At 35.3% G+C, this 12,561-nt stretch overlaps 2 protein-coding genes across 2 annotated transcripts; both read left to right on the top strand.

Annotated features, from left to right (window-relative positions):
• Positions 1 to 1,481: 1,481 nt before the first annotated feature.
• On the top strand, positions 1,482 to 5,995 carry LOC143614167 (uncharacterized). The gene is made up of 8 exons (XM_077087678.1): positions 1,482 to 1,645; positions 1,721 to 1,835; positions 2,885 to 3,061; positions 3,132 to 3,391; positions 3,422 to 3,858; positions 3,947 to 4,086; positions 5,161 to 5,472; positions 5,546 to 5,995. The coding sequence occupies exons 1-8, from the start codon at positions 1,602 to 1,604 to the stop codon at positions 5,993 to 5,995; spliced, it is 1,935 nt and encodes a 644-aa protein (XP_076943793.1). The 5' UTR covers positions 1,482 to 1,601.
• Positions 5,996 to 8,169: 2,174 nt separating this feature from the next.
• On the top strand, positions 8,170 to 12,247 carry LOC143614163 (uncharacterized). The gene is made up of 13 exons (XM_077087675.1): positions 8,170 to 8,584; positions 9,711 to 9,823; positions 9,906 to 9,962; positions 10,042 to 10,137; positions 10,239 to 10,309; positions 10,397 to 10,439; positions 10,553 to 10,633; positions 10,705 to 10,764; positions 10,961 to 11,011; positions 11,110 to 11,204; positions 11,299 to 11,347; positions 11,435 to 11,479; positions 11,563 to 12,247. The coding sequence occupies exons 1-13, from the start codon at positions 8,227 to 8,229 to the stop codon at positions 11,914 to 11,916; spliced, it is 1,473 nt and encodes a 490-aa protein (XP_076943790.1). The 5' UTR covers positions 8,170 to 8,226; the 3' UTR covers positions 11,917 to 12,247.
• Positions 12,248 to 12,561: the final 314 nt, after the last annotated feature.

Raw genomic sequence — 12,561 nt, 5'->3', positions numbered from 1 at the left:
AGGAAATGGCATAACAAGCATAACAAATGGGGTAAGTAATGTTTAACACAATATGATGAATGGTTATTTACTTAATTTTTTATACAAGGAAGACAAGAATTACAAAAAATTGATCAACAATTGTTACAAAAATAGTTACAACCTTATGACATTAATCAATGACAGACAGCGTGCATGCATGTTGGGTCGTGGAATTTGACATGACCTGTTTAGACCATTACCTAACACGTTTGTAAAACCAATTCAAAGTATATATTAAGTATAATTTAACACTTATTGTTATTAAACTTCGTTAAACAAATAATTCATATTTTGTATGGTAACATGTGATCTATTATTGGTTTGATTAGAATAGGAGCAACAAACTAAGTTATAGCGCATAATGTTAAAAACTTTTTCCAATAATATGATTGCTGTACTCATATATACAGAACATGGTGATTAGTTATTTGTTTGTATATCCAACATAATAGTATAACATTAACACAATTCCACACCGCAACACTCACGTAAAACTTTTATTGTAATCGTTTTATAGTAAATTATATAAAATAGCCGCAGAATTAAAAACTTTTATTTAATTAAATTTCAAATCTACTTTTATTATATTTATTAACACATTTATTAAATTAACGTGTACAACCTGTGTAACACACGTGCATACAGGCTAGTTAATAATATACAATGTAAGATTGACATGTAAAGACTACACATACCATAATGTGAGAATTGAGTAATCGATAAAAGTTCGTTGGTTAAGGCATTAATTACCAAGTATTGTCAATTTGTCATACCATTATTGATAACTCTAACATTAGATAAACAGTTCGAGTTCGCTTACTCGATCTTAAAGTGTACCCATATTATAACCAATATTTTTTACACGAATAAAAACACGTGTCGTGTCACCGAAACAAATTAACCCGTCAACTCTACGCTGTGTTCTTGAGTATTAATAAAGGGGAGAAAGGAAAAGAAATGAATAGAAAGTAATTAGTTGATGTGTTAGTTTTTTTTAGAAGAGAAAGGAAAAGAAAGATAAAAATAATTTGTTCCCAAGTTTCATTAATGGAAAGAAAGGAAAAGAAAGAGGGAGAAATAAAGAAGAAAAATGGGTGGAAAGCTTTCTTTCCAAAATGGAAAGAATTGAGAAGAAAGAAAAAGAGAAAGAAAATGAAATGGAAAAGAAAGGAAAGAAAAACTTTTTTTTCCAACATGGCGCCACGTAAACTCGAGAACACAACGTTCACATCAACACCATTATCCAACATGGCGCCACGTAAGCACTAGGAGGTCCCACACCCTCCTCATCACAACCGTCCACGTAGCTCACCCCAACTATAAACTCAATCCAAGGACTTCAAATAGTTGCATTACAGCACTAGCAGTTTTATATACTTTTATGTACTTTTTAATAAACCATTATTATTATTATTATTATTATTATTATTATATCTATCACCGTCTCAAATTCATTCATTCATTCATTCATTCATTCTCCATTGTGTTTCACTTTTGTTCATAAATCGGACCACAAAAACCCTAAAAATTAGGGCTTTTCTTTCTCATCGATAATAACCTGTTATCGATAGGTTATATCAATGGAATCATCGTCAATTGCGACTCACACCGCTCAGAATCCAAAGTAATACTTCATATTATTATTATTATTATTATTATCGTGTTGTTATTGATCGGTTTGAATTTTGATTAATTATAGGAAACGAACGTATGCCGGAAGCAGTTCGTCGTACGGTGAACCCGAGGTGACTGAGATTGCACCTCCATTGGCTGATCAATCGGCGAAGTTGAAGGCCAAGGGTAAACAAAAAGAGGTAATGAATTGAATTGTTGTTGTTGATTGATTGGCCTAGGGTTTGTTAATTGTTTCTGCTTTGGCTTGTGATGTGAAACTCAAACCCTAGGTATTTGATGTAAGTTTTATTATTGTTTTGATGATTTGTTTGTAGTTTTTGTGAAGCTGTTTATGGAAGTTGTGGTGTTTGCAGTTTGCACGGTTTTTAAGTCGTACCGGATTGAGCTGAAAAACGGTAGAACTGGTTGAATAGGAAATCTTTCCTGTAAATTCATATAAATGCACTTATTTTTATAAAACAATACGAAAAGTAATAAAGCAAAAGTTAGTCCATAATAAAAAAAATAATGCAAAAACACTTGATTTTTAAAAAAAGTAGAATTCAAAGTGTACACGTGTAAATGTTATTCGCTAGGTTAAAAGTAGTTTTTGAAAAATATGGGCCACATATTTTATAAAGTCTATTGCGCTTAAAACAGTTTGCTTGGTAGAAACCGGTGTCTTAGAAAAAACCGCTGAACAGGCCAAAAATATTGGACTCAAAATACTTGCCTGCTGTAGATATTCCGGTTTGATTGGTTGAACTGCCTGGTTTGTACCGGTTTTTGAACATTGTTTGCAATCTCTATGAGACTGATTATTGTATATTTGATTGTATGTATGCATTTTGCTTTTCTTTTAATGCTTGTATTTTTCAGTGTTATAGAACTCGCTAGGCGCTTGTCGGCTGGTGGGTACTGACTAGCAATTAATTAAATTATTCTTAGAAATTTTTATATGTAATTTTCAGTTACATACGTACATTTTTATACTTAAAAATTTGAAGTAGACAAGTTTTAACCCCTTCTCGACCCATTAGGACTGAAATGACCGGAAATTGGTCGGAATTAGGTCAGTTAGGCCTGCCTTTGACTTAGTTTGACCGATTCGCCAGTTAGCCTAAACCGAATTGCCAGGGCTCCGATTAGCAACTAGTATTGGGGATTCGTAGCTTTGTATTGATTTCTCTATATGCTATGATATGTTAAAGAGTGGAACGTTCTGGTTAACTGGTTATTTGTGCCTCAGGTTGCTTATCATGAAATAATTGATGTTGACATCGATGATGACAGCAATGATGTTGTTCTTCTTGAAGGGATGTTTGAGCCTAACAAGAAGGCAAAGGGTAATATGGGCATTTCGCTTGGCTCCAGCAGTTCATCAAAACTGGATTCAAAGAAAGCTGTATCAAACAAGAATGGGAAGGTATAAGTTTTTGGTAATCATGTCTTTTCATTTTATGAATAATTGAATTTTCAATTTGTGTCTGTTTCAGGAGATTCCCACAGGCTTTAACTCGGGATTTAATAACTTTTTTGATTTAGATGACTATTTTTTTGACGATGAATATGGTTCATTACAATCCCATTTTAATAACAATGGTATTCCCCTAGGATATGAAGCACCGTTTCCTTGGTTACCAGGATTAGTCCCAAAGAAAATGGATAATAACCCTGCAACTCCACTTGTAACTTCAAGTGCACAAGTGAAGAAGGCGAGTCTGAGTCAGCCTTACAAGGCTGAGCCGATCTCCACGTCTACCGTGTTTTCTTCAAGCAAATCAAGTGCACCTGTTCATAAATATGTTTCGGCACAAACTATGCATTCTAATTATTCATTTAATAATTCTAACACTCAAGTTGGAAATGGGCCTTCAAGTTTTCCTCAGTTGGGCTTGAACACAGGTTATCCTCAGTTGGCCATGAACAATGCTGTGTTGTCTGTGAATGATATGTTATTGGGTTCGGCTGGTGCTGTAAATGGGCCGAGTTCAGTAAGGGCGAGTTCTGTTAAAAACTCATCTAAAATAGCAAAGTATGTCAATGGTGATGTAAAGAAAAGATATGAAAGTTTCAAGAAGTTTGATACTGTCATGCACCATTCAGATCATCATTATGCAAGAAATAATTCATCAAGGAAGCAGGAAAGTGTGTTTCAGCCACCCAAAAATTGGGCTAAAAGGATACAAGAAGAGTGGAGGATTCTTGAGAAAGACTTGCCTGGTATGTCTCACTAATTGGACCATTTATTAATTCTATTGTAAATATTATGGTTTATGAAAATACATCACACTTTATTATTTGTTTACAGACACGATATTTGTTAGAGCTTATGAATCAAGGATGGATCTTTTAAGGGCTGTAATTATTGGAGCAGAGGGGACACCGTATCATGATGGTCTTTTCTTCTTTGATGTGTGTTTTCCAAGCAGTTATCCTAATACCCCGCCTGTGAGTCATCATTCTCTTATTCTATCCAATTGATTTTAACATATGAATTCTTAATGCCATTTGGGCTCAAACAATGACCCAAAATATTTGGGTCTAAAGTCTTTCGTTAGTTATTAATAAATTATTATTACACATTTGGGCCTAGAAATTTTTGGGCCACGTCACTTATGATTCATAAATTTAATGACAAAAGTCGGTTTTCTTTTCTCAGTTTTTCATGTTTGGTTTGGTTTGGTTTGGTTTTGTACTTTCGCCATTTGGACTTGAATTTTTAGGTCATGAAGGAAAATTATTTGTTAATTAATAATCGACTATTTTACAATTTTTGTTCTCTATACTATTGCAAATTAGGGCCTGCGTGCTTTAAAGAAGTGACTTTTAGTGGCTAGTCTTTATATGCAAACTTGCCTTACTTATAGTCTTTTACCCTAACGGGGCAAGTATACCACCACCAAACATCGCACCTCCATCTTATTTGTCACCTAATTTGGTGTGTTTATTCCAAAAATCCCTACCCTCAATTAGCACACCCAAGCAATGGGCCTGCCATGTCGAATACCTCCATCATTTTCTCCTGTGAAAGCTGCAACAAGTTTTCTTCGGCGAATGTCGCCGTCATCGCCTGCAACTTTATGTAAGAACCCATCTATGGTCATCTTCTTAATTGCATCCCAATTTTCATAACCCAATCCTAAGTCAAATTCTAAAAGCAAGGCAAGTTTGCATATAAATGATAGCCAGTTAAAGCTATTTCTTGAAAGGACCCGGTCCATAATTTGCAATAGTATAAAGGGAAAAAACTTTAATTTAGTCATAATAATTAATTGATTATTGCACATTTTAGCCTAAATTGTTGGGCTACATTATTTATAGTCCAATGATTAGATAACAGAAGTCTGCCTTTTCGGTTTTACGATTTCTTCCTGTACATGCAAAACCGAACCTGAAATTTGTTTTATGAAAGAGCATATAATCAAACTGTTGGTTTTGGGTTGGGTTCAATTATTTTGGTTTGGGATCGGTTTTTCGATTTCACGCACATTCCTACTAATATATTTAATCATGTTTTTTTAGCTTGTGCACTATCACTCCGGTGGTCTTCGTATCAATCCAAATCTATACAACTGTGGTAAAGTTTGTTTGAGTCTTCTGAACACATGGAGAGGGGGGCACAAGGAGCAGTGGCTCCCGGGCACTTCAACCATGCTTCAAGTTCTGGTCTCGATACAGGGTCTGATTTTGAACATGAAACCCTACTTTAACGAACCGGGATTTGCACATTCAGGTGGTTCTGAATATGGAGAAAAGGCTTCCTTACAATACAATGAAAACACCCTTATTTTATCACTCAAAACAATGGTCTATGCCATGAACAACCCACCAAAGGTAAGATTTGATCATTTTCGTTTATTTGTATGTTTAATGTTTACTGTTTAATATGTGGTTGGTTAATGCACAGCACTTTGAGGATTTGGTGATTGGGCATTTTCAACATCGTGTACGCGATATATTAATGGCGTGTAAAGCGTATACTGAAGGTGTGCAAGTCGGGTGTCTTGTTAAAGGCGGTGTGCAAGACGTTGACGAGGGTAATAAAAGTTGCTCGCAAAAGTTTAAGTACGATGTGGGTTTATATATTAAGACACTAATAGCTGCATTTGAGAAGATAGGTGCAAAAGAAGCCCAAGAGTTTCTTTATTTAAGTGTCAAGAAAAGTTCCGTGCCTCTGCCTCAGCCTCAGCCTCTGGCCTTACCCAAACTCCTCCCTTTATACCCCCCAAGTTTCAACCCTAACCCTAACCCTAACCCTAACCCTAACCCTAACCCTAACCCTAACCTCGCTGCACATGGTTATCCTCCATTATCTTATAATTCTTTATCTGCTGGTTATAATCATCAGCCTTGGTGAAAACATGTGAATGTGATTGGATTTGGTAACTTGCATTGTTTTTTGTTTTTGTTTTTTGTATGTGGTTTGGACTTAGGGACACCACATATGATTATGCCATGTATATAGGGGACTAACCTTTTTGTTATGGTATAAAAGTATGATTTGGGAAACATATCTCTACCTGTTTGGGGACTTTGATTACAAACGCGTTTGGTCGGTTATGTATGCTATCGCGGTTGTGGTTTTGGTGAAAACGGTAATTGAGACAGAGGCAGAGTGTGTTTGGTTAAATCTTTTAATGGTTCATGAAGCCTCTTAATGGTTAAGTTTAAGAGACGTAATCAGTCAGACATCTTATTGATTCAGCACAAAATTGCTAAACGATCACTAACTTTGACCCGAGAGGAGTTCAAATCGTTTATCGATTTGAGAACTCTCTTGGAGGCAAAACAGTAGATGGAAGTAATAGTTTTTGCTGTAGATGCGAAAGTGATAACTCAATCCAGTAGAATGTGGTTTCACTTGTTTAAATAACTTTTTGTGAGAACCAAATACAGATTTTGTTGTTAGAAGGGCATAGAAGCTCGTTGGTCGGTTTGAAATCCTAATAATAGAATGGTTAGGTTTTGACGGTTTTAACGGTTCAGGCTGGTATGGTTTATTGGTTATGTGCACGTATATTCTAAACATAAAAATCGTTTTTTCTTTTAATCATTTTTATTTTACGATTTTTAACACAAGCTAATGATTGACTAAAATTAAAACTGGCTTAAGTCGTTAAACCATCAAATCAGTATTTCTAGTTGGTCCGTCCGACCAACCCAACCTCTGGTTCGATTTGTTCTTTTCTAAAATAGTAGTTTAAAGTTTGACCAATAATTTTTGTCAAAAACGATGATTTGCACCGGAAACGATGATTACACATCTTTTGTGTGGCGTTTTTCACATATGTGGTGGCAGTGACATGTCAGGACGTTTTTTACTTTTTGTTGGAACCGTTACAGATGCCCTAATTTAATTGGAGAGAAAAAGTAAGTGAAGTTGGTGGTTAAACTATGCATGTAAATGAACACGGACAATGATATGTTTGTGTTTATTCATTTAACTTTAAGCGAACATGAACACTTAATTAGACAAATATTTGTGATCATGTTCGTTTGTTTAAAAAATGAAAATGTTTGCGTTCGTTTACGTTAGTTCAAATAAACTAAGCGAACAATTAACGAATATAAATGAACATATATGAATATACGTAAAAGATCACAAACAAACATATATAAAACTTCAAGTAGATGATTCATCCAAGCGACACATGAATGGACATAAACAAACATAAACAAACGAACGAAGCACTTGTTCATAAATAAACTTTCCATCAAACAGTTCATTAAACATACATTCAATTCATTTACATGCCTAGCTTTTAACGCATAAACAACGTAAATAAAACGCTTCCCTTCAATAATAACAAATCCATAAACAAAGCATATAAAATTAAAACAAGAAGGGGTTAACCTGTCAAATCACAATTCTTTATGAATATATTATGTAAAATTTATCAAAATAGCTTATTTTGACCATGGTTTTTCAGAAATAGCCCAATATCAAACAAAAACCCAACCTAGCCTAAAAATCCCGTCAGATCCTACGGAAACCGTTTTCGATTCGACAGATTAATTACCCTACTAGGGCGCGCCACGAAACATACTATTCCGTCAGATCCGACGGTTTACCGACGTAATAATAAACAGCCGGATCTGACGATTCAGTTCATGCTTCCGTCCAATAATGTTGAGACCGGACCGGCCAGTCGAACCAGTCCGACTGGGAGTCGGTCCATCGACGGTTCAATTCTATATAGTTCGCTCGGCTCCTAGAGAACCGGCGGCTCGTACCGGTTTTCTATGATTTTTTTTTTGAAAAATCAATTTTCCAACCCGACTCGTCATTTTTTTTTACGAAAGTTGTTTGACCGGTTGAACTGGCTGGTCATCCGGTTCGATATCCGATCTGGTTATGAAAGCATTCCTTCCGTCGAGCCCGACAAGATTTTTAGGCTCGTTTGGTTTTTGTTTGAACCATAGTCAAAATAGGCTATTTTGGTAAATTTCCCATATATTATTATTATTATTATTATTATTATTATTATTATTATTATCTTCCCTACATACATATGTTCATTCACCCATAAACCCTCATAACCCTAATTCCCTCCGATCAACTCGCCGGAAAATTAACCTAATTCCGTCATGGCAACCGACAGCTACCTATACGAAACCCTATCTCCTCTATCAGCCGTATCACCACCACCACCACCACCAACAATCTCAACGCCGTTGCCGGAACCTGACAACGAAGATTACCTTGTCCTTCGTAATCACATTCCAATAACCACAATCTCAACGCCGTTGCCGGAAACCAACGCTCCTGAATTCTTCTCTCTTGACGTTGCTAACGACGGAGATGATTACAGTATGCCTACGCCGCCGTTAAAACGGTCAAAATTGGCTACGCCGGTGGTGGATGAAGAGCCGAAGAGGTTGCTTGAAGCTGGATGGTTTCGAGCTAATTGTAGGTTTAAAAGCCCCATGCTTCAGCTTCATAAAGGTTCAGTTATTATTTATTTATTTATTTTGTGTGTATTATATCATTGACATAGGGTTAGGGTTATTAAATTAGGCATTCCAAAGCCAATCAACACATATAAATTGGGTTAGGGTTGATTTGATTAATTAGCTTTGAAGTTAATGCGGAAACATATCGGATTTCGCAGTGAGATTCAAAACATGATCTATACATGATCTATATTCAATTAGGGTCCGAATGTAGTTACAGAGTACAGACACTTGCAGTTTTAGAGTTGCTGCTGAAGATGCCATTTAGGGTTGAGTGGATGACCAATTGTAGGATTTTTCGATTTTAGGTGAATATCTAAGCAAACAGTTAACGAATATAAATGAACATAAATGAACATATATAAATAGATAATACATATATAGGTAAATGAACACAAACAAAGATATCTGAGCGAACTGTTAGGGTTTGGAATGTGTTTGAGCCAACAATTTTAAATGTGGACTGGACTTCGGGCATTAAATCTAACAAAATGGGCCAAACCGGTAATCCCGGCAATACCACCGATATTTGTGACTCAAAATATCGTCGATATATCGGTAAAAGTCACAGATATTCTCGGTGGCGATACAAAAACTGATATTTATACTGATACGCTGGCCTATGACCGGTAACCGATATATCAGTGATAAGTCACCGATATATCAGCCGATTTGACTGCATAGTTAATTAGGTTAGGGTTGTCAAATTGGGCATTTAATTTGACATATTATAATAGGGATGAGATGGGTACCGAACCCATGTGTTACCGAAAAATACGGATGCCGCAAACGAGTGAAACTGAATGTCAAATACCATACCATAAGGTACTGATTGGCACGGGTACTATTGAAATTACCAAAAAATACCGACATCGAAAACTAGTGAAACAGTAGACTGAATACTGTACCTTTGTTTTGGTTTGATAAAATAAAAAGCTGAGGGTTTCCAATACTGAAAACATGAAAAAGGAGTACTGACACCGGTACCGTTTGTGTTTGGTCGGTATGGTACCAATTGAGTGTGGGAATTGACTGCTGAGATGTATAACACCTTGTTTTTGCTGATACATGTGTTTGTATGATATTAAGAAGCATTTTCTTTCTTTTTTTTTTTGCAGAGATACTGGATTTTTGTGATTTTTTATCTCCAACTGCTGAAGAGCAAGTGTCACGAAACGCAGCTGTTGAAGGTGTTTCAGATGTTATTAAGTATATCTGGCCTAACTGCAAGGTGTGTTAAAAAAAAGAGTTATAAGATGGTATTGATAGATGCTTGAAAGATGCATGATTTGATGGTTAATATTTGGTTGCAGGTAGAAGTTTTTGGTTCGTTCAAGACTGGTTTGTTCCTGCCAAGCAGCGATGTTGATGTGAGAATTATATTGTTTTTATCTTAATTTTTAAAATTGGATCTTATTAGAGAACTTATGGCTGTTAGCTGAACTGTAGATGGTGATATTAGAATCGCGTATTAGAACCCCTCAGATGGGCTTATATGCTCTTTCTAGGGCTTTGTCACAGAAAGGTGTTGCAAAAAAGATTCAGGTACTTTTATAATTTATGGTAAATTTGCATCATTGCTTCCATCAAATCTTTGTCTAATTTATATGTTTGGATGTATGTATATATATTGTAAAATATATCAGGTAATTGCCAAGGCTCGTGTGCCAATCATTAAGTTTGTGGAGAAACGAAGTGGTATCTCATTTGATGTAAGGTTAGGCATATCAAATATTCTGTTTTGCTAAAAATGATAACTTTAGTGGTATAAGTTTTTCTTGAATATTTTTATTCCTTCCGACAGTTTTGATATGGAAAATGGACCAAAAGCTGCTGAATATATACAGGTTTGTTTCATATATCTGAAAACAGAGAAACAATTTCTTTTGATGAAAAAATAATATGAAAGTTAAGGAAGTTTATATTAGTTATAATATAAGTTTTTAATATTTATTTTCAGGATGCTATATCTAAGTGGCCCCCTTTAAGGCCGTTGTGTTTAATCTTGAAAGTTTTTCTTCAACAAAGAGAGTTAAATGAGGTGTGTGACACTTTTCAGCTTGTTTGTTCAGTTTTAATAAATGTATTATCAACCGATTTTTATCATTGCAGGTGTATTCTGGTGGGATCGGGTCCTATGCACTCCTAGCTATGTTAATAGCAATGCTGCGGGTACTTTCTATATACACTTACCACATGATTACTCGTTATTTTAATCATGGGTTTCATGCCTTTTATCTTTAAGAATAAAGTGGCATCTTATACAATCGGTTCTCATAGAAGTTGATTTAAAACGTTAGTGTAACTTAAGTTACTTTTCTGTATTATGGTTTCTGATAAAATTCTTATTATTTTTGCTCTATTATAGAATTCAATGGGTACCCATGCTTCTGCAGAACATAATCTTGGGGTCCTTCTGGTATTTGTCTCTTTAAACTGTTGTATTTGCGGGCTCTTAACGTTACGTGGAGATCTTTCTGTTTTTAGTAATAATAATACTTTATGTTTTGGAAATAGGTAACTTTCTTTGATATGTATGGGCGTAAGTTAAATAGTTCAGATGTTGGTGTATCTTGCGATGGAGGCACATTTTTCTCTAAAAAGAGCAAAGGGTAATATTGGAATTTGAAACAATTAGGATTATTTTGATGTACTTCTGTTCATACATTTGTTGATTTTTAATTCGTTTTTTCTTTGGACTTTCAGTTTTTTAAATGCAAGCAGACTGTCACTGCTTTCTATCCAGGATCCACAGGTAACTTGTTTTTCTAGTTTTGCATTTTATAAAGTTATGATTATGAAACTATATAATTAATTTTCGTTTTTTTGTGTTTCATGATAGGATCCGGATAATGATATAGGGAAAAATTCGTTCAATTATTTCCAGGTTAGTCAATTAACCCTTTGGCATTGACCTAAAGTGTTTGAACAAGTGAAATGTCTAAAATACCCTTGTGTCGGTTGGTGCAGATCAAGTCTGCATTTGGAATGGCATGCTCGACTCTCACAGACAATAAACTTATTATGAACCTGGGTCCGAACCGAAGCATCCTCGGTACCATTATAAGACCAGATAAAGTATTATTGGAACGAAAAGGCGGTTTAAACGGTGACGTGACATTCACTAACCTACTTCCGGGAGCAGGAGAACCATTGCAAAAAGATTTTGGCGAACACCAGGGACTTTTTTGTAATTGGAATGTGGATGAGGAAGAACCGTTACCACGTGGAAATGATATTGCTGGTGATGATGGTGGTGTTAAAGAGTCTGGTAAAAAGTCAAAGCAGTCAAGAAGAGGACGGTCAAAGTTAAAAAGGTGGTAACTATCAAGAAAAGGAAGAGAACATCAGCAGATACATAGAGGTGAAGATATTCATACTACCAAGAAATCTTGGTCAGTTTTGTTGATGATTGTCGTAGACTATTGATCCTTGAGGACGATAGATATAACGGTAGTTTTTATGTTTTGTTAGAATTAAGGTTATTCTTTTCTTGTGCCTTAAATTATGATAGCGTGCAGCCAACTGATATTAAATTTTGACAGTTTTTGTGTTTGGTATAAAATCTATGTTAATTTTTTTTGGAATATTTGATTTAGTTAGATATGAGATTGGTAATTAGCTATTGTACATACATCTATTTGTGTCAACTTTATACTTTATAATGGCTATTTTAATCTTAGATATCTCGTTATTACATAAACAAGTGCCAAGTCAATGGACCGCCTTGTGAAGAGATACGGTGACCCAAGCACCATATGAATCAAAATACGGTTCAACACGTTGGTTTAAATCCCGCCAAAGATCGTGTCAACGTCACACAAGGAGGCGGTTTAAATTTCGTTTTATGTGTAATCAGATATATATGTCTCGGTGCGTGTGATAGATTTTGGACCAATCAAATACAAGAGGTCACCATTAAAGGTCGTTAGCTTCAACATAATGGGCCTCACTCGATGAATGAGAGTG

This window comes from Bidens hawaiensis, unplaced genomic scaffold (genome assembly GCF_021521415.1).
Source record: "Bidens hawaiensis isolate Kalapana, Puna unplaced genomic scaffold, B.hawaiensis_p1.1 tig00039072_1, whole genome shotgun sequence".
NCBI classification, from domain to species: domain Eukaryota; kingdom Viridiplantae; phylum Streptophyta; class Magnoliopsida; order Asterales; family Asteraceae; genus Bidens; species Bidens hawaiensis.
Note: the sequence above shows the minus strand (reverse complement) of the source record. Positions and strands in the feature narration are given on the sequence as shown.

Coding starts and splice junctions, on each gene's coding strand:
- LOC143614167 (XM_077087678.1), top strand. CDS start 1,602: ATGGAATCATCGTCAATTGCGACTCACACCGCTCAGAATCCAAA. Junction 3,392..3,421: donor AAGGCTGAGCCGATCTCCAC/GTCTACCGTGTT, acceptor AAGCAAATCAAG/TGCACCTGTTCATAAATATG. Junction 5,473..5,545: donor CCATGAACAACCCACCAAAG/GTAAGATTTGAT, acceptor GTTAATGCACAG/CACTTTGAGGATTTGGTGAT.
- LOC143614163 (XM_077087675.1), top strand. CDS start 8,227: ATGGCAACCGACAGCTACCTATACGAAACCCTATCTCCTCTATCAGCC. Junction 9,963..10,041: donor TGCCAAGCAGCGATGTTGAT/GTGAGAATTATA, acceptor GCTGAACTGTAG/ATGGTGATATTAGAATCGCG. Junction 10,310..10,396: donor GGTATCTCATTTGATGTAAG/GTTAGGCATATC, acceptor TCCTTCCGACAG/TTTTGATATGGAAAATGGAC.